This window comes from Heteronotia binoei, chromosome 4, assembly GCF_032191835.1.
Source record: "Heteronotia binoei isolate CCM8104 ecotype False Entrance Well chromosome 4, APGP_CSIRO_Hbin_v1, whole genome shotgun sequence".
Classification (NCBI taxonomy): domain Eukaryota; kingdom Metazoa; phylum Chordata; class Lepidosauria; order Squamata; family Gekkonidae; genus Heteronotia; species Heteronotia binoei.
Genome location: NC_083226.1, coordinates 31614863 through 31635935, shown reverse-complemented (window position 1 = coordinate 31635935; position 21073 = coordinate 31614863). Strand labels below are relative to the sequence as shown.

General features: G+C 43.5%; 1 protein-coding gene across 2 annotated transcripts in view; it reads left to right on the top strand.

The window, feature by feature from the left end:
• The window catches only part of LOC132570458 (neuronal acetylcholine receptor subunit alpha-7-like), a 154395-nt gene that overhangs the window by 81691 nt on the left and 51631 nt on the right, over positions 1-21073 (top strand). For both annotated transcript variants that reach the window (XM_060237064.1, XM_060237065.1), the window contains 4 exons: positions 850-894; positions 6146-6255; positions 8128-8207; positions 14491-14658. In XM_060237064.1, coding sequence (XP_060093047.1) covers positions 850-894; positions 6146-6255; positions 8128-8207; positions 14491-14658 — 403 coding nt within the window. The remainder of the gene's footprint in view (positions 1-849; positions 895-6145; positions 6256-8127; positions 8208-14490; positions 14659-21073) is intronic.

Below are 21073 nucleotides of genomic sequence, written 5' to 3'. Positions count from 1 at the left end.
TTTATTTTTAATACCCTTGTTATTTTTTTAAATGTTGCGTGATATAGTGGTCTACAGTTGAACACTTAATAAATATTCTTGGGAGTTAATTGATTACATTTTTATCTTGCCCTTCCTTCAAGGAGCTGAGAACAGGAAAGATGGTTCAGATCTCCACCATTTTAGCCCTATGCGATAGGCTAGGCTGAGAGTGATTAGCTGAAGGTCACCCAGTGAATGTCATGGTGAGCAGGGATTTGAACCTGGGTCTCCGCAACTCTAGTCCAGCATTCTAAGTATTCTGGAATAAAGTGCTAAAGGAACTACCTGCTGCACCAAATCATTTTTCATAATCTATATTTTAGAGTTGCCTTCTCTCTCACTGGCAGGGGGAGGGGCTCTGCTCCCAAACAGTGATGTCACCAATGTGATGACATCACACAGAAGTGATATCATCACATTGGGAAAGTTGTGCAGGGACACTCTGCATAGAAGGCAAAACTCTGTGGTAAAATTGCCCTCAAACCAGAGAGTTCTGCCCTCAAACCAGAGCATCCCTGCATGACATCCCCAGTGTGATGATATCACGTTCATGATGGGAGACTTTGTGTGGGGATGTCTCTGTTTGGGGGTAGGGTTTCCCCTGCTGGCCAGTGGTGAGGAGAAGCTCCCAAAAGCAGGTTATGGTGCCAAAAACTGGTGATTCTGTTACCTGTTATTTTCTATTACAATCAGCAACCTGTTGCTCATGGTTTTAATTTCTCTCCTAGAACCAGACTTGGGGAGGTGGGGGGAGAAGTGAATGAAATTTTTCATGGTGGAATGAAAACATTTTACTTTAATTATTTTTCCTCCCGCTTTTTTTTAAAGGATGAAAAGAACCAGGTCTTGATAACAAATGCATGGTTACAGATGGTAAGTAAATTTGCCATTGCTCTTCATAAGCTGCTCCATAATTATAAGCTATTGAGAATTAATCATTTGCTGAAGCACAGCATTTTCATAACAGACAAAGATAAATCAAGATGAAACTAATCTGAGCATGCCAAGATGAGGTAGATGTTCAAGGTTATGCAGTTTTAGCGGCTTTCAAAAAGAGCAAAACATTTAATTTTCACAAGAGAGTTTGGGCCAAACTTGAACCCTTGTTCAGTTGTTAGGTTTTCGGTGCTTACTCCTTGCATACTGGGAAAACACAGAACTTGTGGTCCTCCCAGAGCCACGGGGGCGGCAGCGGGGGGGTGCTTGATCCGGGCGCTGATGGAGGGGGGCGCCAAATAGGGTATGGAGTCCATTGTATTCTATGGGACCATAAGATAGAATGGCCCATAAGGGGGCATCATTTTTTAATTTTGCCCCCCCCCCTCTAAAAATATGTAGATCTGGTCCTGCCCAGAGCCCATGATAGCCATTTTCTGGTGAATGTGCATATTGTCATTTGACACATGTACTCTCTACAGACCTGGATTTTCAGTCATATGTCCCAAAGACCTGGATTTTTAGTCATATGTCCCAAAGCTGGAAAATACATATGTTGTTTTATTCAAACAAAATGGCAATCGCATATTTCAAAAGAATAATATGTTGTGTTCTCTCCCAGTGCACGAAGTTAGGAGTGCCAAAATGTAAGGACTGAAAAGGGTTTGTATGTAACTTTAAATGCACACTGCTGCTAATAATAACAATAATAAATAAATGATGACGATTAGTATACAACATGGCATTCTGTGTTTCCCTAAGCATCCCCACCTCCTCTTATACCGCCAACCACTAACACAAAAGTAAATTCTCCTGAGTGGTAAATATGGAAGATAATTACATAGCTGCCATTTTTGTGTATCCTGTGTGTTTAGTTTTGTATCTAGTTAACAATATCAAAATAGAAGGCAACAGACTAGAGCTACCATCTCTGGATTGGAAAATGCCTGGAGATTTTGGGGTGGAGCCTGATGAGGGTGGGGTTTGGGGATGGGAGGGACTTCAATGGGTCTACCTTCCAAAGTGGCCATTTTCTCCAGGCAAACTGATCTCTGTTACCCGGAGCTCAATTGTAATCCCAGGAGATCTACCACCTGGAAGTTGGCAACCCGTACATAGACCCACCTTGTGCTTTCTTGCAAACTGATATTGAATCCTAGAACTTATCTTAGAGCTGCCTGGACAATTGCAAAGAGAGAGGCCAGGTCCACATATGCGAGTGCTTCTCAAATTCTTTGAAGCAGGACCCACATCTAAACTCTAATTTTGGGGAGTCACTTCAGAAGTGACTCCACGCTGTTTCCTCTTTTCCCTTGCACTGATCTGGATGGCCCAGGCTAGGCTGATCTTGTTGGGTCTTGGAAGCTAAGGAGAGTGGGCCTTGGTTAGTACTTGGATGGGAGACCACCAAGGAAGTCCAGGGTTGCTATGCAGAAGCAGGCAATGGCAAAGTACCTGTGTACATTTCGTGCCCTGAATCCCTTACACCTAGGGTTGCCATAAACTGGTTATGACTTGGCTGTACTTTACATACACGCTTCTTCCCCAGGATGAAATGCAAGAATCAAACATCAGTGAACGCTGAACAAGTTTACATTTTCTTTGCCATGTTTTATGTTTATGAATTTATATATAACTTGCCGAGCAACAGGCTGCATTTTATGATTTTTTTCAGACATTTGCATGTCATTTTGAAAGGCTGCCTTTTCCATTATCTTGTCTCACACATTATGCAGAGACAAAGCCAAATTTGCCACCAAGTCTCCCAGAGGTGCAGGAAAGCCATGCACAGTGATATGAAGGACTACAGCCCCAGTCGTGGTATTGTGAGGCCAACACACCCCATACTCCTTAGCAGCGGTGGAATTCTAGCAGGAGCTCCTTTGCATATTAGGCCACACACCCCTGATGTAGCCAATCCTCCAAGAACTTACAAAAAAGAGTCTTGTAAGCTCTTGGAGGATTGGCTACATCAGGGGTACATGGCCTAATATGCAAAGGAGCTCCTGCTAGAATTCCACCCCTGCTCCTTAGCATTGATGCAGTCATTCACTATCAGACTATGTATTAAGGGGGCATAGAGGAGGTGGAGTTGGGAAGCTCCAACTACCTTTGTCCTATCTTGGTTGGGTGGTGCCCATAGGTCAGAGTCAGGTTTACCAGGCCCTACAAAGCAGAATCACCACCAGCAACAGGCTTGGATGGAGGCAAGCTGCCAGACTTTGGATAAATGCAAGGCTGACCACATCTTCCAACAGCAGCTAGGACCAAACTGTGCTGTTATATTCTACAGCAGGCTCCTAGAGCAAGAGGCAGATCTTTAAGAGCCTGTACTTGCATTTGAAGACTAGTATTTTGTGATCTTTTGCTGGGTCCTCTTAGTGTCTCTAACAAGTAGGGCTCAGTGACAGTGACCTTGGAATCTGTTGGGAGGATAGGGCTTTTGGTGGGTCTGCTAAATAAACTGAAGGGTGTGTGTGGATTGCTGGCCTTGGGGTCCAGGTCTCAGTGTGCTGCTTCTTCCTCCAACCTTCTTTTCCTTGGGATGGGTTTTTGGCTTAGCCACGCTAAGTGAGCTATCCATAACCTTTCCTCTATATCAGGGGTGGCCAACGATAGTTCTCCAGATGTTTTTTGCCTACAACTCCCATCAGCCCCAGCCAGCATGGCCAATGGCTGGGGCTGATGGGAGTTGTAGGCAAAAAACATCTGGAGAGCTACCGTTGGCCACCCCTACTCTATATTAATGCCTGAGCCTTTACCTTTTCATTCCATGCTCTGTCACTGTACGGCTTTTAATTTCTTTTGTTGTTGCTGTTGTTCCCAATGAGTTCGTTTCTTTTTATGTAGTTTTTGCCATCTTATGCCAGGTCGACGTGAAGCTCCATTTATGCCTCATCTGCTGGCTCAATTTATATATAATTAATAGGGATGGGCCTGAACCAGGGAAATGGTGGTTCATGTTGTTTCATGGTTCATTTGATTGCCTAAACTGGTGGTTCGTGGTTAATTTGATTTTCCAAACTGGTTTGTGGTTCATTTGGTTCGGGAGGTGGTAGAACAGCACTCTCGTGACTTAGAGATGCCAACTCACAAGACGTTTTCAGCAGGCTCTCCTCTACCAGCTCTTCAAGTTTGGTGAAGATTGGATTTGGGGTGTCCAAGTTATAGCCCCCCAAAGCAGGTGCCCCCAGGAAATCTCAGCTCTAGCTTCAGGTTTGGTCCCTGAAAGCACAGCAAGGAACACCTTCCCAGCCAGGAGACATATTTTAAAAATTGTCCCACTGTGTGTGTGTGTGTGTGTGTGTGTGGAGGGGGGAAGAAGTCCCTCAAAGCTTCCCCTAAATTAGTCACACAGCAAAAAACAACTGAACTAACTTTTCCCTCTTCATGCTGCAAAGTGAAAGCAGTTGAGTCAGGGTGTGAATTATAGTCCTATATAATTCCATAGAGCTAAATGGGAGATCCTTGGTTGGCTCCTAGAGATGCCCATCAAGCTATCGACAACTGCTTTGTGTCATGAACCCTGATGAGGAGGAACTGGAAGGGTTAACAGACCTGGAAGAGTTGCCAGCCAGTTCCTTAGCTGAACAAACAGCAGCTGGCCCATCAATCACTCTCCAGGCATCAGTGTCAGCTGTTGACGATCAGTCTCCTCCAAGCTCTCCTCCCATCTCAAGAGTTCGAAGCAGGCTCTGGAAAGAACTTTCAGAGTGAAGACATGAGGCACGCCGATGCTTCAGATCTCTCAGCCCTGAGTTCTAGCAGAGTCACTGCCACCCAGGGAGCAGACTGATTGAGACTCCCATATAGCTCCCACCCAGGACCTGGTAACCTTGTGGAAGCAACAAGTCTATTCTCTGGCTTGCATACATGCTCCTTCCTGATCTTGACCTACTTGATTTCCTTGGCACCCTGACCTTTTGGCTTTTGGACATTGACTTCTGATTCCGGTTTGTGATTCTGCATTGGTGACTTGGCTCCTCCGGTTTGTGATTCTGCATTGGTGACTTGGCTCCTGCTTGACTCCCTGGACTTTGACCTTGGACTGGCTTTGGACTCCTGCCTGCCCGCACACTGAGAATGTGACACTTTGGGTGTTTCTAGGGTTCTTCACAAGCTCACCCCCAGCATTGCTTAGGGATCGATGGAATTGGTGCTAGGCTGTCTGGAGAATAAACTGCAAAAATGAACCAAACAAACCACCATGGAAAAAAATGTGGTTCATTTTTTGTTTTGAGAATGATGCAACCAAACCAGTTCAAAATGAATCATGAACCAGCCCAGTTTGTGCCCAGTTCATTTCTTGGTTTGTGCCCATCCCTAATAATAACAATGAAACAGAAATTTTGCTGGAACTTGGCATGAGGAAATAGAAAATGGCATAAATTACAGAAGTTAAGATCAAAATGGGAAGTTCCAAGTTAAAAGTGTGTGAAATTTGGAGCTCACAAACTCTGTAGTCATCTGTTGCAATGAAATAAAGCTCAGACTACGTACAGCACTGAGAGACCCGTTTCTTCATCACTAGACCTTTATCAATTGTATATAAACCATGGTGGGAGGTTGTGTTTACAACAGAAGGCGCATGATGTGGAAGAACTAAAACCCTCCCCACTGATTGTCTAACCCCATCCCTCCCATACTTCTCTTCCATTTGTGATCATTTCCGGTATCCGAGCCCAGACATAGGGAAGAAGTCAGTGTTGGGAATAGCCAGATGGGAATAAGAAAAGGAATTGTGAAGGTGGATTTTGTTAGAAATTTTTATTAGAAATCTGGAGTGAGAAATTTTTCATAAGTAATGAATTGGTGCGACTCGACTTAAACTTTGTTCTGTTGCTTCAGACCAATACGGCTGCCCACCTGAGCTGATTTCATGTATGTCTTTGTGTGTGCAAGCGTACATCCTTGTGCGTGTACATCAGAGGAGAGAAGAATGCTGAGACTGAAGAAATGATACATAGGTGGAGCTATAGAAATTTGCTTTTGATGGTCTATTCCTCCTTAGTGCATCAAAGATCCCTTGATTGTGGGTGCTTATCACAGACTCTGTCATTGAAATGGTTCACATTCATTCATATTGCAACAATATCCAAACTGTACTAATTATTTTTAAAAACAACATATGGGAACAGCTTTCCTGTACTGAAGTACTTTAATATTACAAAATGAATTTTCTCCATAGTCCTGGATCGATGTGTATTTGAAATGGGACCAGAATGAATATCCAGGCGTCCAGAACTTACGATTTCCAGCTGATCAGATCTGGGTGCCAGATATTCTTCTGTACAACAGGTAAGAAAGGCATGTTTTGAAGTTAGCTTTAAATACTGAACAATTTGCACCATTGCTGAAAATTGGCATAGCTCTATTAAGCTTCAGGATAATTACTGCAACTACTCAAGGATGTCCGGTCAAATAACACAATGAAATGGGCTCTGTTCCTTTACAAGTCACATTAAACTAAATGGAGCGATAGGCGGATGAGGCTTGATGGCTTGCGCCCAACATGTAGCTATGAGCGGAATGATACATCTCCATTTGCATATAAAATTTGGCCTGGAAAAAGATCTTGTTTTCCAGTAGTAAAAATATTTTCATTCTTAAAGACATTGCTTGGACTGCTTTGGCTTAGACCCCAGGGTATGATCCTTCAATTACATTAAAAGGTCCCTGATTCCTGAGTCAGTTTAGTCCATCATCTAGTTAAAACTTCAATCTTTGTTAGAAAGGGAGATTATAAATGAAATAGAAATGGAGACTAAAAATGCAATAAATGGGAGATTATAGATTACACATGAAATAGAAAGGGAGTCTATAAATGGGAAATTATTTTAATCAGAGGGTCTGGGCATTTAGTTCCATATATATTTCTCTTGCATACTGTAGGTAATATAGTGCGTTGACTGTGGGTGGGCCTGGGAAGCCCGATCTTGCCAGATCTCGGATGCTACACAAAAACAGACAATAGCAAACCACTTTTGTTTTTCTCTTGACTTGAAAACCCTACAAGGTCACTGTAAATTGGCTGCAACTTGATGCCACTGTCTGCCACCAGGTGGTATAGTGTGGCTTGGTTATTAGAGTGTCAGGTTAGAACTACATAGACCCATAGATCAAATTTCTGCTTACAAAACTCTGTCAGCCTAACTTACCTCACACAGTTGTTGTGAGGGGAAAAAACTGGAGGAGGAAGAATTCTTGGAAGAATAAAACCATAATAGATGAAATACGAACACACACATGAAGCTGCCTTATATTGAATCAGACCACCAGTCCATCAGACTGGTTATGGCTCTCCCGTGTCCCAGGTGGAGGTCTTTTACATTACCTACTACCTGATCCTTGTATCGGAGATGCTGGAAATTGAACCTGGAACCTGCATACCAAGCAGATGATCTACCACTGAGCCCTGGCCCCTCCCAATGCTGGCAGGTTATCTGTTTTTGCTACATCTAAACTTTGTTTCTCCAGTGAGCTGGTGGCAGAACTTTAGCCAGGTCAGCAGTATCTGCCTGAATCCATTTCTGTTGTGACCAGTAGGGATTGTGCAAGTAATATTAATTGATAATGCATTTCTAAAGGATGACTATTCAAACTTCATCCAAACTTTTTAATACTCCTTAGTATTAGAGCCAGTTTGGTGTAGTGGTTGAGTGCATGGACTCTTATCTGGGAGAACCAGGTTTGATGCCCCACTTCTCCACTTGCAGCTGCTGGAATGGCCTTGGGTCAGCCATAGCTCTCATAGGAGTTGTCCTTGAAAGGGCAGCTTCTGGGAGAGCTCTCTCAGCCCCACTTACCTCACAGGGTGTCTGTTGTGAGTGGGGGGGGGAAGGTAAAGGAGATTGTGACTGCTCTGAGACTTTGAGATTCAGAGTATAGGGCAGGATATAAATCCAATATCTTCTTCTTAAGCATCTGTAGTCGATAATTTTGGCTGCATTTTCACCAAAGATGGCACAGATCTTTACAAAAAAATATGGCAAACATTCTGTGATCAAGTTGACTACCCTAACAATAATGGACAAACAAGAGTTGCACCCTTCTATGCCAACTGAGCTCAGTGAACTGATAAGGCTGTAACTCTGTTTAGGATTGCACTTTTCATCATGGTCATCAATCACTGAACAACACCCAGTAAATTCTATCTGCTCTGTTTTGTAGTGCAGACGAGAGATTCGATGCAACATTTCATACCAACGTTCTAGTAAACTACACAGGATCTTGCCAGTATATTCCTCCAGGTAAGAGACTATTTTAAAGCCTGCATTTCAGTAAATTAAAAGACTTATCCCTTAGATAGGAATTAATGCATGTAGATCGGGATTTAGAAGGCTTACAGTATAATCCTAAATAGAGTTATGCTTTTCTAAGTCCACTGACTTCAGTGGACTTTGAAGGATGTAACTCTGTTTAGAATTGCATGGTTAATCTGCAGACTGTATGGGTAGAGTGTGCTTTAATTACTGTGGCATTAATATTCAATGGAGCTCTCACTTAAGACTTAATATTAACAAAGCTGTGTCTTCGTTTGTATTCAACAACCAGAAGCTGCTTTTTTTTTTAATCTGACAACCAGATTAAGTGAATATTCAATTTATTAATTTTATCGTCCTTCCTTAAAATCGACAGTATGAGTAGATAACTCAGGTATCCTCAAACTGCTTCATGGGTATGAGGAAAAATTAAATTGGAAGTGTCTGATAGGATTTTAGAGCACAATCCTGCTGAAGTAAACATTTGATTCCCGTTGAAGCCAAATTAAATACCTGATTGACTCTTCCAGTTGGTATTTTAGGCTGGAGTCAGACAACAGTATTTAAAAATGGAAAGTGGGTTGCTGCTGTGTATGTTTTTAAAATCCTGTCATCTTCTCAGGTCAAATAAGTTTTGTTAGAGGCAAAAGCAGAATGAGTGTACTTATTACTAACAGTTATCCCTTTTTAAGACATTGAGTTTTGGAAAGAAAATAAACCAATCTCCTTAGAGAGATTTTTATGTCTCCTTGGCTGGGTCCAGATGGGCAGTTTGAGGCGACACAGCGACAGCCCCCAGATGGATTTAAAAAAAAGTTCAGATGCAAACATCTGGACACTATCCTGCTTCCATACTCACGCAGTCCTCCAGGGTCGTTGAAGCATCTGTAAAAGCTACCACTTCCAAATCCCCACAGTGCTTCCCTGCTGCTTTTCCTGGCCATCTGAATGGCTGGGAAGCACTTGGGAAGCACCGCTCAATCACTTGTCCCTGTCCTGGCAGTGGGCCATATGCAGTCTGACAGCCCCCAGAGTGTTTTCCCCTCTGCCAACTTACTTCTGGACAGAAGGCTGCTGCCCTAAGCTGGTGGTCTGGACCCAGCCTTTCTGTTGCTATTTTCTCCCAGTGGGTGAAGACTTTTTTTTTTGTTATGTTTGGCATTCCCTCAGTTATCACCCCCCCCCCCAATATTTTAATTGTTTAGAGCCAGTTTGGTGTAGTGGTTGTGTGGACTCTTATCTAGGAGAACTGGGATTGATTCCTCACTCCTTCACTTACAGCTGCTGGGATGGCCTTGGGCTAGCCATAGCTATCGTAGGAGTTGTCCTTGAAAGGGCAGCTGCTGTGAAAGCCCTCTCAGCCCCACCCACCTCACAGGGTGTCTGTTGTGGGGGGAGAAGATATAGGAGATTGTAAGCCGCTCTGAGTCTCTGATTCAGAGAGAAGGGCGGGGTATAAATCTGCAATCTTTTTCTTCTATGTGATTCTATATATGGGAGATCTGTTTTAATTGTTGTGATTATGTTTATAATGGTGGTTTATTCTGTATGTTTTAATTTGTTGGCCATTGTGAGGGATGAAAGGTGGGATATGCACTTTATAAATAAATAAATAGTTTGGCTGGATTCTGCCTATTTCATATTCTGTCCCAATCACGCATTTTAAAGAGATAAGCAATATATATTTTGTAGAAAAAGACAGATTTGAGATGTACCAAATGCAGAGCAAGGAGAAGAGGCAAGTCACAACTTCATATATAGTTACTGAGAGATGCCCTGGGAATCAAGCAAGTTTCCCTCTGGCTAGAGAGTTCCTTATTAGATTTTTTAAATCTCCCAAACAGCAGATGCCGCCAGTTTTGTGTAGTGGTTAAGTGCATGACTCTCATCTGGGAGTACTAGGTTTGATTCCCCACTCCTTCACATGCACCTGCTGATGTGACTTTGGGTCAGCCATGAGTTCTCTCAGAGCTGTTCTGCTCATGAACAGTTATGGGAGAGCTCTCTTATCTCCACCTACCTCACAGTGTGTCTTTTGTGGAGAGGGGAAGGGAAAAGAGATTGTAAACTGTTTTGAGATTTTTTCAGGTAGTAAAGGGTGGGGTATAAATCCAATCTCCTCTTCTTCTTGTTCTAATCTCTCACCACATCCACATCCACCATGGAGTGTCATTGTGGTGTAGCTTAAGAGCAGTGGACAATAATCTGGGGAACCAGGTTTGATTCCCCATTCTTCCACATGAAACCTGCTGGATTACCTTGGGCCAGTCATGGTTCCTGCAGAACTTTCAGCCCTGCCTACCTCACAGCATGCCTGTTGTGGAGAGAGGAAGGGAAGGTGATTATAAGCTGCTTTAAGACTTCTTAGGGTCAAGAAAAGCAGGGTATAAAAACCTACTCCTTCCCCAAAAGGTTTTCTGTTAGTCTAGAAAGCATTTTGCTTCCTTAAACAAACAAAAATATGTGTTAGGCCTTAAAAGTGGAACACAGCTGTGCTTAAGCATGGGCAGATACAATGAGTAAAAAGCTTGGGCACAATAACTATAGATTTAAAAGTAGGTTTGTTAATGTGGAAATTTGAATCACCTGGCATTCAAAGTATAATAAAAGAAACAAATTTCTTTGCCCAAGAATCATACAAAAGACAAAAAATATATTCTTACATGGTTACAAGGTTCTAAGAGTAAAACGTCCATTTTCAAACCCTGAGAGATGAGTATCTCTGTGTTATAGAAACACATTTTATCCTAAATGGTAAAGAAAGGAGAAGGGAATTTACCTCTCTGCTGCAGTCTTCACAAAAAAGAGTTTCAAACGGAACCTGAATCCTAGCTCTGAATCCTGAGTGCCACATTCTCACTTCTAATTGGAAGGCCTCATCAGTATTGGTAAAAGGCTCGTGGTTCTGCAATGTGGACTAATAATGCTGGACAAAATGAAGGAACTTGTGATAAGATAATGACAATAACTTTATTCAGCACAAACAGAGCAAAAGGATTGTTCACATTTAAATTGGGGGATTCCAGGAGGGCAGATTTTTTAAGGGTGCCGTATATACACAAAAAACACACCCAAGGAAGACCAGACCAGAGATAAAGGCTCCTTCTCCCAAAATGTATACAAATTGTATAAAGTTAAGAGTCCAATAGCACCTTGGTCTTAAACAAAGTTTTATTCAGGATGTGAGCTTTCATGTGCATGCACACTATATCACTTTCTTGTTTGACAAAGTGTGCATGAACATGAAAGCTCACATTCTGAATAAAACTTTGTTGGTCTTAAAGATGCTATTGGATTCTAACTTTGTCACATTGCTTCTGACCAACATGGCTACCCGCCTGGATCTATAGAAACTGGATAGTTAGAGCTAGCTCTTATGAAAGTATTGCTAGCTCCTTAGACATCTGACAATGCAATCGTGAAGACATTTTCCAGGGAGTGAGCACCACTGGCTGGACCCAAGGAGAAGACCCGCTGAGGTTTACTCTTTAGCAGTGAAGTCCTAAACAGTTATATGCTTCTAAGCAGGGTCTTTTTTGAGCAGGAACACACAGGAATGCAATTCTGTCTGGCTTGGCATCAGGGGGCGTGGCCTAATATGCAAATGAGTTCCTGCTGGGCATTTTCTACCAAAAAAGCCCTGCATGAAACAATGGTGTTGTCAGGGAGTGCAGCCTAATATGCAAATGAGTTCTTGCTTCTAAGTCCATGAAGTCAGTTGGATGGTGCTGTGAGTCTTTTAAAAATGAAAAATGTCAAGCTGAACATAGGGAAATAATAAGTAAAACTGGGCCAGCAGAGACCCTCAGGTTGCCATGTGCCCACTGGCACTTCAGTGACCAGCAGCAGAAAGAATTTTTAAAAGAAACAGCTGCTGGCGGCAGTGTGATGTAATTTTCAGGAATAGCTGCAATTTTCAGAAACAGCTAGCAGTTTCCAGAATCTTTATGGTAAAGTCATAGCATTTTACCAAAGAATCTCCAGTGATGTCTATAGAAGCAGATTTTCAGAAATGACAACACACCATTGCTGGTGGATGCCCCTCCTCATATCCCTTCTATCTGGTGTTCAGATGGTTGCAAGGCAAAATACTTATCAGTAGAATGGGAGGCACTATTGCAAGGTCCCTGAGGCTTAGGGCCAGATTGAGTTACACTTGAGTCTTCAGCTCCATTATTTTGTTGCAAAGAATTTATGGAGAGACCCTTTTCTTTTTTCACTGTTGCTCCCAATTCATCTGAAGAGTCCCTTCTGGATTTCCATTCTTGATTACTCTAGATTGTGCCAGAACTTTGGAAACTGACTTTGATAAGAGATATATTTCAAAGATTCCTGATGCTTTTTCTGTCAATTGGTTGTGCTAAGGATCAAGGAAATCCCAGCGAACCAGCCCCAGAAGTTATTCCCAATCGACATTTGGCCTGTGAAGTCAAAGGATCTTGCTCTCCCTACTTCCTCCTGACCCATGCATGACTAAGAGGCCCTGGCACAGGCTCAGAGGTGCAGGTCTATCAAGCTGCAGCTTAGTTGCAAAGCTGAGAGCAGGCAGGTGGTAGAGGATACTCTACTTAGATTTTTGTTCCCTTACTTTTCGTGGAAGCTGCTTCCTTCCATTGCTGAAAGACTGGACTGGAAAAAGGGTTGAGGGAGAAAGAACCAGTAGGAGAGCCTTCTTCTCGCTTCTTGCTTCTTCAGTGTACTTGCTGCCATTGGTGGTGAAAAACGACAGCAGAGAAGAGGAGGAAGAAGCTAGGAGTCAGCTTATTTAAAGTAACTCCCCTACTCTGGCCAGTCAGAATATATAATATTCAGGGCTTTTTTTTGTAGCAGGAACTCCCTTGCAAATTAGGCCACACACCCCTGATGTAGCCAATCCTCCTAGGCCTTGTACTAAGAGTCCTGTAAACTCTTGGACAATTGGCTACATCAGGAGGTTGTGGCCTATTATGCAAAGGAGTTCCTGCTACAAAAGAAAAAGGTCCTGATAATATTCCAGTGTCATTAAATCCATTCACATTCAACACAGTCAGTGGAAGTTGCATCTTTTCTAACACTATGCCAGCTGGCTGCCTTAAGAAATCACACAACAAATACTGCCTTTGGGGGTGTCTTATTGTTTTTGTCCCTTCTGCTTTTATTTTGTAAAAGCACAACGAGAACTAAGTGGATGACAAACAATATGGGATACATATTAATCCTTTTCAGAGTTTAGACTACCTTCACATGAAATATTTGTGGAGGAGCAGACAGTCCCTCAAGGAAAACAAATTAAATAAAAGAGAAATATAGGGAAGAATGTAATCTTACCGTACAGCAAGAGTCAAGAAACTGAAGTATATTAAATGGAATCCTTGGCTACTGTGAGTGTTTGAACCTGACATATAGATCTGTGTCCTGATGTACATGCCGGTTTGCATGACTCTATATCAGATCATGTCAGACACTCAAGCCTGAGGGTGGATTAGTATGTTGGATGACAGGCAGACTGAATTATAGATGAGGGTTCATAATCTGTAGGCATAGAAGGAAGAACCCCGGGGGACTCATTTTTGACAAGTTTCCCAAACTGAGAGAAGGCAGCAGCTCTGGAAGGGTTTACATCAACTGGCAGTGCCAGATTGGCCCTGTGGTATCATCTGATTTCCTAGGCCTGGAGAATTAGGGGATGATGTGTGTATGTCTCAGCTGGAATTTTTATAGCTCCTTCCTCTGACCTTGCCAAACAGGTGATTAAAAGACCTCAATCTGCCTGGCTAACAAAACACCACAAATCTCTAATCACCTCTTCTCACAACAGGCCCTGTAAAATGCTTCCTAAAGGAAGTGTAGAGAGTAAAAGACTGCTATTAGAATACCAGTCTGGCAGAAGGAAGGACTGCCAGAACTAACAATTCTACTGTTACTCTTAGTTTGTTTCCTGGAGTTATAGCAAGTTATATCAAACAGTCAGTAGAGTAGATAGAGTAACTACTACAACAGAATATTACAAGGGCGGGGGATCTGAGATCCATCTATTGAAGACATAAGCACCTTTTGATAGAGAGCTCTGGATTTCAATCGGCCTTTTTATCTGATGTGTCTCTGAACAGCATAACCAAAACTCCAAAAGTATAGGCTTCATTTGTTAGCAGATCAATTTGAAATACATTTCAAAGCTGTCTGCTCCCTTGAACTTCTCAGATCAGGTGGATATGAATGCAATTTCATCTGATTGCACTCTAGCCCTTAATGTCTTACTTTAAAAAAATCATAAACATTTTTCTGTTCACAGGCATCCTGAAGAGCACATGTTACATTGATGTTCGCTGGTTTCCTTTTGATGTACAGAAATGTAATTTGAAATTTGGTTCGTGGACTCACAATGGGTGGCTCCTTGATCTGCAGATGCTGGAAGCTGATATTTCCAATTACATCTCAAATGGCGAGTGGGATTTAGTGGGTAAGTTGGCTTTCTTCAAGGAGATTACTGCATATAAACTTGCAACATTACCCAAACTTTTGTTAGCTTTTTCTGAATTAAAATTAGATGCATGCTTCACAATGTGCACATGGATAAATGGCAGAATGTAATCACCCACCTGCATAATTTGTGAGCCTGCTGTCAGTGTAGCTACTGTTTGGAAGGAAGTTGCACTCCAGAGCAGTGACTCACTCAGAGATACAGTGAGTAATTACCTTTATGGATAGGTGATTCTGCCCCATGTATGCATTGGCGTTGATTGGATCTTCAGTCACTCTAGAGATAGATAGACAGACAGATAGACATATTTGAAATGGTAACTGTGTTGGTCTGCAGTAGAAGAGCTTAGGAGAAGAGAGCTTTTACTTTTGAAAGTATATACCCTAAAAATCTTATTGTTTTCGAAGGCTGTGATCACACACACTAAATAATGCATTTTCAATACACTTTCAAAGCACTTTCCAACTGGATTTTACTGAGTGAACTGGCAAAATTCAGTTGGAAAATGGATTGAAAGTGCATTTTGTGTATGTGATCACAGCCTATTCAAATTTAGCTCGTCTGTATATATTTTTCATTTCTTTTCATTTTTGTGCTTGGATGGGGAAACTACTTTCATCCTACCTGAAGGGTTTATTTGTTGATAAATCCCCTCCTGTTTGTCTCTTCCGAAGCTTTTTAAAATTCAGGCCATTTTTATCCCACTCTTTCTCTCAGGGTGGCATACATGGTTCTTTCCACCTCCATTTTATCTTGACAACAATCATTGTGAAAGCAGAAACAGAAATCAAGAGATTTCTCTTCAATGTATAGACACTGAAAAACTATTCCAAGTAGAAATTCCCTGTGGCTTAAGTATGGGTAAAAATTTTCACTCCACATATAAATGTTGTGTATGGCAGCCCTTTCCCATTTTGTGATTTGCAGAGAGCCAGGTTCACAATGACAACCAAACAACAACATTTACTTCCATCCCGGTCATGAGCCCTGCACTTTGGCGGGGGTGAGGGGAGCTTTCAAGTTGACCTGTTCTTCTGCAACAAGCTGAGTCAAGATGGGAGCCACGTCAACTACAAGCCCTACTGGGCAAGGGTCTTGCCCACTTTCCTGAGACATGAGAGCAGCTGCCACATTGAGGAACAGTGCTCAAGAGGCATAGGAAGCAGTGGCTCCCAAGCCACTGTGTGAGTATCACCAATGCAGAGCCTTCAGTGTGAACGCTTATGTTGAACATCAGGGACTTTGTGGCTCAAACTGAGACTATACCAGATCAGTTGTAGTTCCCTGTCCTTTTAATCACCAGGGTCATTGGTAGGAGAATTGGGAAGAGGGAGGGTTTCTGTCTAAATAATATTCTTGTTTTTGTTTACTGTAGAATGTCTTCTGTCTTTGGCTTTTATTTATTCCCATGGCTTAGGTGGTGAAAACTGAAAAATACATGTGCTATGTTAGCATAGGTTGTAGTAATTTATAACTCTTGGAATTTTTCTCAAAGAAAACAAATATATTTATGTTTTGAAATACCATAAATACGTCATAGTATAATTGTATATGTCATAAATGATGCATTTCCTGTTGTTCGATCAGTAAATTAAGTTTAGGTTTGATAGAAAAGTTAGTATTATATAAATTTCAGGCTTCCCCCAAATTTCCATTTTCTTCCCTGGGCAAAAATGTCACACACACAGATATACATACAGACACACACAGGCTTCAGAACTTCCAGAAACGGTACCTTCCTACCTCTATCGGAGCAAGCTAGAGGGCCTCTCTGGATCTTGTTGTTTTGGTTTCTCAAGACCTCCACGAGATTTCAAACTTAGTATGGCCTGTCCTGGATTTCAGGCCCTCACTTTCCAAGGGTTAGCTCACACTGATGGTGCTGTCTTTCTGATTTCCTGGAGCTTCTGAGGGTCCAAACCCCGCATGGGTTCCCTCTTCCTATGGTCCCAATTTTCTGGGTACTTGAGCTTCTGATAGGTAAGCAATACAACTACTTTTGCTTGGCAGTGATTTAGCTTTAATGAGAAATAAGCAGTAGAATTTTGGGCAAGTAAGTTAGCTGTAACACAGAAGGACTTTAGTTTTTATGCATCATGGTTTTCCTGTTATTTTCAAGTGGCTTGGATTATTTTGCAGTCTTTTATGAGTGTCTTTGCAATACATCATCTCGTCACTCTATTAACATTTAAAGCCTTGGTACTCATGATGTAGCTAAGCCAGGTTATCCCAATCTCATTACATCTCAGAAGCTAAGCGGGGTTGGCTGTCACAAGTATTTGGATGAGAGACCTCAAAGGAATACCAGGGTCATGACGTGGAAGCAGTGCCAGATTAAACCCTGTGAAGGCTCCTAGGCAGTCAAAATCTTGGGGGCCCCCTCGCAAATTACTTTAGATTCTGAGCACCTGCCCCATTGCCCATGGCCCCTGCTGCAGCCTGCAGATGCCTTCTTAAAAGCCCTTTTGACAAAGCTGTGGGAGAGAGGCAAAGAGAGGCTCAGCCGCACTAGGCAAGTTGGGCAAAGAGCAGCTCAGTTGCTGGCTGCACATGCAGGCTGGGAGGGCTGTAAGCAGAGGGAAACCGGGGCCGGGGGGCGGGGAAGCTGGCCCGGGGCCCCTAAAGGCGTGGGGGCCTATAGGCCAGTGCTTACTTGGCCTAATTGTTAATCCGGCTCTGCATGGAAGCAGGCATTGGCAAATCACCTATGAATGCCTCTTGCCTTGAAAACCAGTTGTGACTTAATGGCACTTTCCACCACCACACCCAAGGCTTTTTTTGTAACTCCTTTGCATATTAGGCTGCAACCCTCCCCCTGATATAGCCAATCCTCCAAGAGCTTACAGGGCTCTTAGTACAGGGCCTACTGTAAGCTTTTGGAAGATTGGCTACATCAGAGATGTGTAGCCTAATATGCAAAGGAATTCCTGCTACAAAAAAACCCCTGACCACACCCATGCATTATGTGTTAATTTGTTTTCAGTTCTTCTACCCCATATTATTTGCTTTAGCTATATTATATCCTTTTTTGTGTTCTCACGTCCTTGTCTTCTACCATGTATCCATATATCATGCTTTTCATTCATTGTGTTTTTATATTGCAAGTCACAGTGCTTCAATAAATTGTTTAATTCATATCAATTAACTTTGGAGTCCTCCATATTCCTGTTGGCAGCCATAGCACACCAGGGTGTGAAGAATTGTGCTGAGCAGGTTCCCCTATATAGAGCAACTGAATTAATATAGGTCAGAACATCAGGGGTTTTTTTTGTTTTAAAAAACTTCACATCAAAATCTCTTTTTGTCAAGACCTCAGCTTCTTTCAGTCTTTGTTGCTTTAAGTCATGAGAGGAGATGCTGTATAACCAAAGAGACACAGTATCCCAAGATTTGCCAGCTTAACAGGACCTGCTGACAAATTTTACCCAAGGTGTGTGAACTTCTCCAGACTTGCACAGATTCCACAGTAGCAGTTGCTCCACCACTGGGCTTCTGCTTTCCCCTGATCAACTGATCGATTCCCCACCAGTTGCTGCATAGCTGCATTTTGGCCCACTGCTCCCTCCAATTCTCCCCACATCTTTCTGATCTTATTTTTTTAGTGATCAGGAAGACACAGGAAAATTGAGGGAGCCGTGGGTCAAAATGAAAATGTGCAGTAAAGGCAGGTTGCTTGCCTGTAACTGTGGATCTTCGGGTGGTCATCTGTGCATTCACACTTATGGGATAGAGCGCCTGTGCCAATCCCCGAATCAGTACCTAAAAAGCCCAGGATTTTTTCGCGCTCGGCACCAACGGGCATGCGCAGGTGTCCCCGTGAGCATGCTCGCCGGCGCCAGCGCGAGGATCCCACCTGTTCCTTCCTGACCGCTGGAAGCCCCTACTGGAGGGAGACTGTCAGCAGTGAGGAAGGAGGGTGGGTAGTGTGAATGCACAGATGACCACTCGAAGATCCACAGTTACAGGCAAGCAACCTGTCTATCTTCTTCGTGGTCTCTGTGCTTCACACTCATGGGAGATTAGCAAGCAAGACATACCTGGAGGCGGGAAGACGGTCAACCAGAAGAAACAGCTTGCAGCACCTCAGCTCCCAGACGAGTCCTCTGTTGAGTATGCACGTCCAGTGCATAGTGCTTCATAAGGGCATGCGGAGAGGACCAGGTGGCAGCCTTGCAAACGTCCATCAGGGAAATGCCTTTCAGGAATGCCACCGATGTTGCCATCGCTCTTGTAGAGTGTCCGCGAATAGGCCCAGGTAATGGCTTCTTAGCCAACAAATAACACAGTTTAATAGTCTTAGTGAGCCGTTTTGAAAGCCGCTGAGACAAGATTCTGGAACCTAACTTAGGAGCAGCATAAGAAACAAAAAGATGCTGATCCTTATGAAAACTCTTGGAGTGACTCAAATAAAACAATAAGGAATGCTTAACATCTAAAGCATGCAACCTACGTTCCTCATCCGAGGAAGGTGTAGGATAAAACGTGGGCAACCGAACTTCTAAGTTAAGGTGGAACTGAGAAACCACCTTGGGGAGAAAGGAAATATCAGGAGCTAAGGACACTCCAGACTCCTGAAAAGCTAAATATGGGTAGTCACAACGCATAGCCGTGAGCTCCCCTGCACGGCGTGCTGATGTGATGGCTACCAAAAAAATCAGTCTTCCAAGATAGGAGCTGTAACGAGCATGTGGCCATTGGCTCAAAAGGACACCAAGTCAGCCTGTCCAACACTAGAGTCAAATCCCACAACTGTGGGGTTGATCTCGAAGGAGGATGAAGCCTAAGCAAACCCTTCAAAAATCTCTTAGAATGAGGGTGTGCAAAAACTGAATGCCCCTCCACTGGTTCATGGAATGCAGATATTGCCACCAGATAAACTTTAATGGAGGAAAAAACAAGGCCAGCATCCACCAGAGATAACAAAAACTCAAAAATAACCGGCAGTCCCACCCTCTGGGGTGAAACTGTAGGATCAACTAAAAACTGAAAAACTTTCGCCACTTCCTATCATAAGAAGCGTGGGTAGACAGCTTCCTGCTATTCAGGAAAACGTGTTGGACTCTGCTGGAGAACTCACAGGGTCTATGAGCCACGCTGCCAGCTTCAGATGGGGCACATTGTGATGGAAGACCCCCCTCGCCAGTTTGAGCAATATCGGGAACCAGTTTTGCCGAGGCCTTCATGGAGTCACCAGGATGCAGCATGGTCTCTCTCTTGCGATCTTGTTGACCACCCTTGTCAATAGTGGCAGAGGTGGGAACAGATATAGGAATCGACCTTCCCACGGGAACAGCAGACCGTCTCCCAACGACTCTGGATCTGAGCCCCCTCTGGAGCAGAACAGAGGACACTTCCAGTTCTCGGTTGTGGCAAAGACGTCCACCTGAGGATACCCCCAGAGCTGAAACACGGGTTGAAGGAAGCGCCACTGTATCTCCCACTCGTGTGGGGAAGCCGCACCCCTGCTGAGGGAGTCTGCTTGCAGGTTGAGCACCCCTGGGAGATGCGCAGCCTTCACAAAGATGTCGTGGTCCAGGCACTCCGACCACAGTTCCAGTGCCAATGCAGAGACCCATCGAGAAACTGTTCCTCCCTTTCGGTTGATGTAATACAGGGCAGTGGTATTGTCCGTAAGCAGATCAACAACCTTCCCCGGCACCATGGGGCGGAAGGATCGAAGAGCAAAATGAACTGCCAGCAGTTCCAGGTAATTTATATGGCAGTGAGCCAATTTCAAAGGCCAAGGGCCCCACACACACAGAGCGTCCATGTGGGCCCCCCAACCCCATAAAGACGCATCTGTTGTGATTGTCACTGTTGGTACTGGTAGGTGGAAGGGAGCTCCCTGACAAATGTTGTCCTTTGATTTCCACCACTGCAGTGTTTGAAGTGTCACAGGTAGAATTACAAACCTCTTTCGAGGTGAGTCCCTTAACGGTCGAAACTGACAAAGAAACCAACGTTGTAGGCCTCTCATCCTCAGCTTTGCAAAGATTAGCACGCTTGTAGTCGCCGCCATCAGCCCCAGCATCCGCTGCAGCTGCTGCGCCATGCCCCACTTTCGACTCTGCAGAAGTTCGACAAGGTTGATAATGTCTATCGCTCTCTGCTGAGGCAGGAAAGCGTGATGAAGGTTCGTATCCAGCAAAGCCTCTATGAACTGAACTGTCCGTGATGGAGTAAGGTGTGATTTCTCCAAATTGACCTGCAGACCCAAGGTGTGAAGAAGACGAAGAGTGGTGGCAATAGGGTTTGACAAACTTTCCTTCGACTCCGCCACAAGGAGCCAATTGTCAATGCATGGAACGACAACTATCCCTTGAAGCTGGAGGTGGGCAGCCACAACACTCATCATCTTCATGAACACCCGAGGTGCAGTGGACAGGCCGAACAG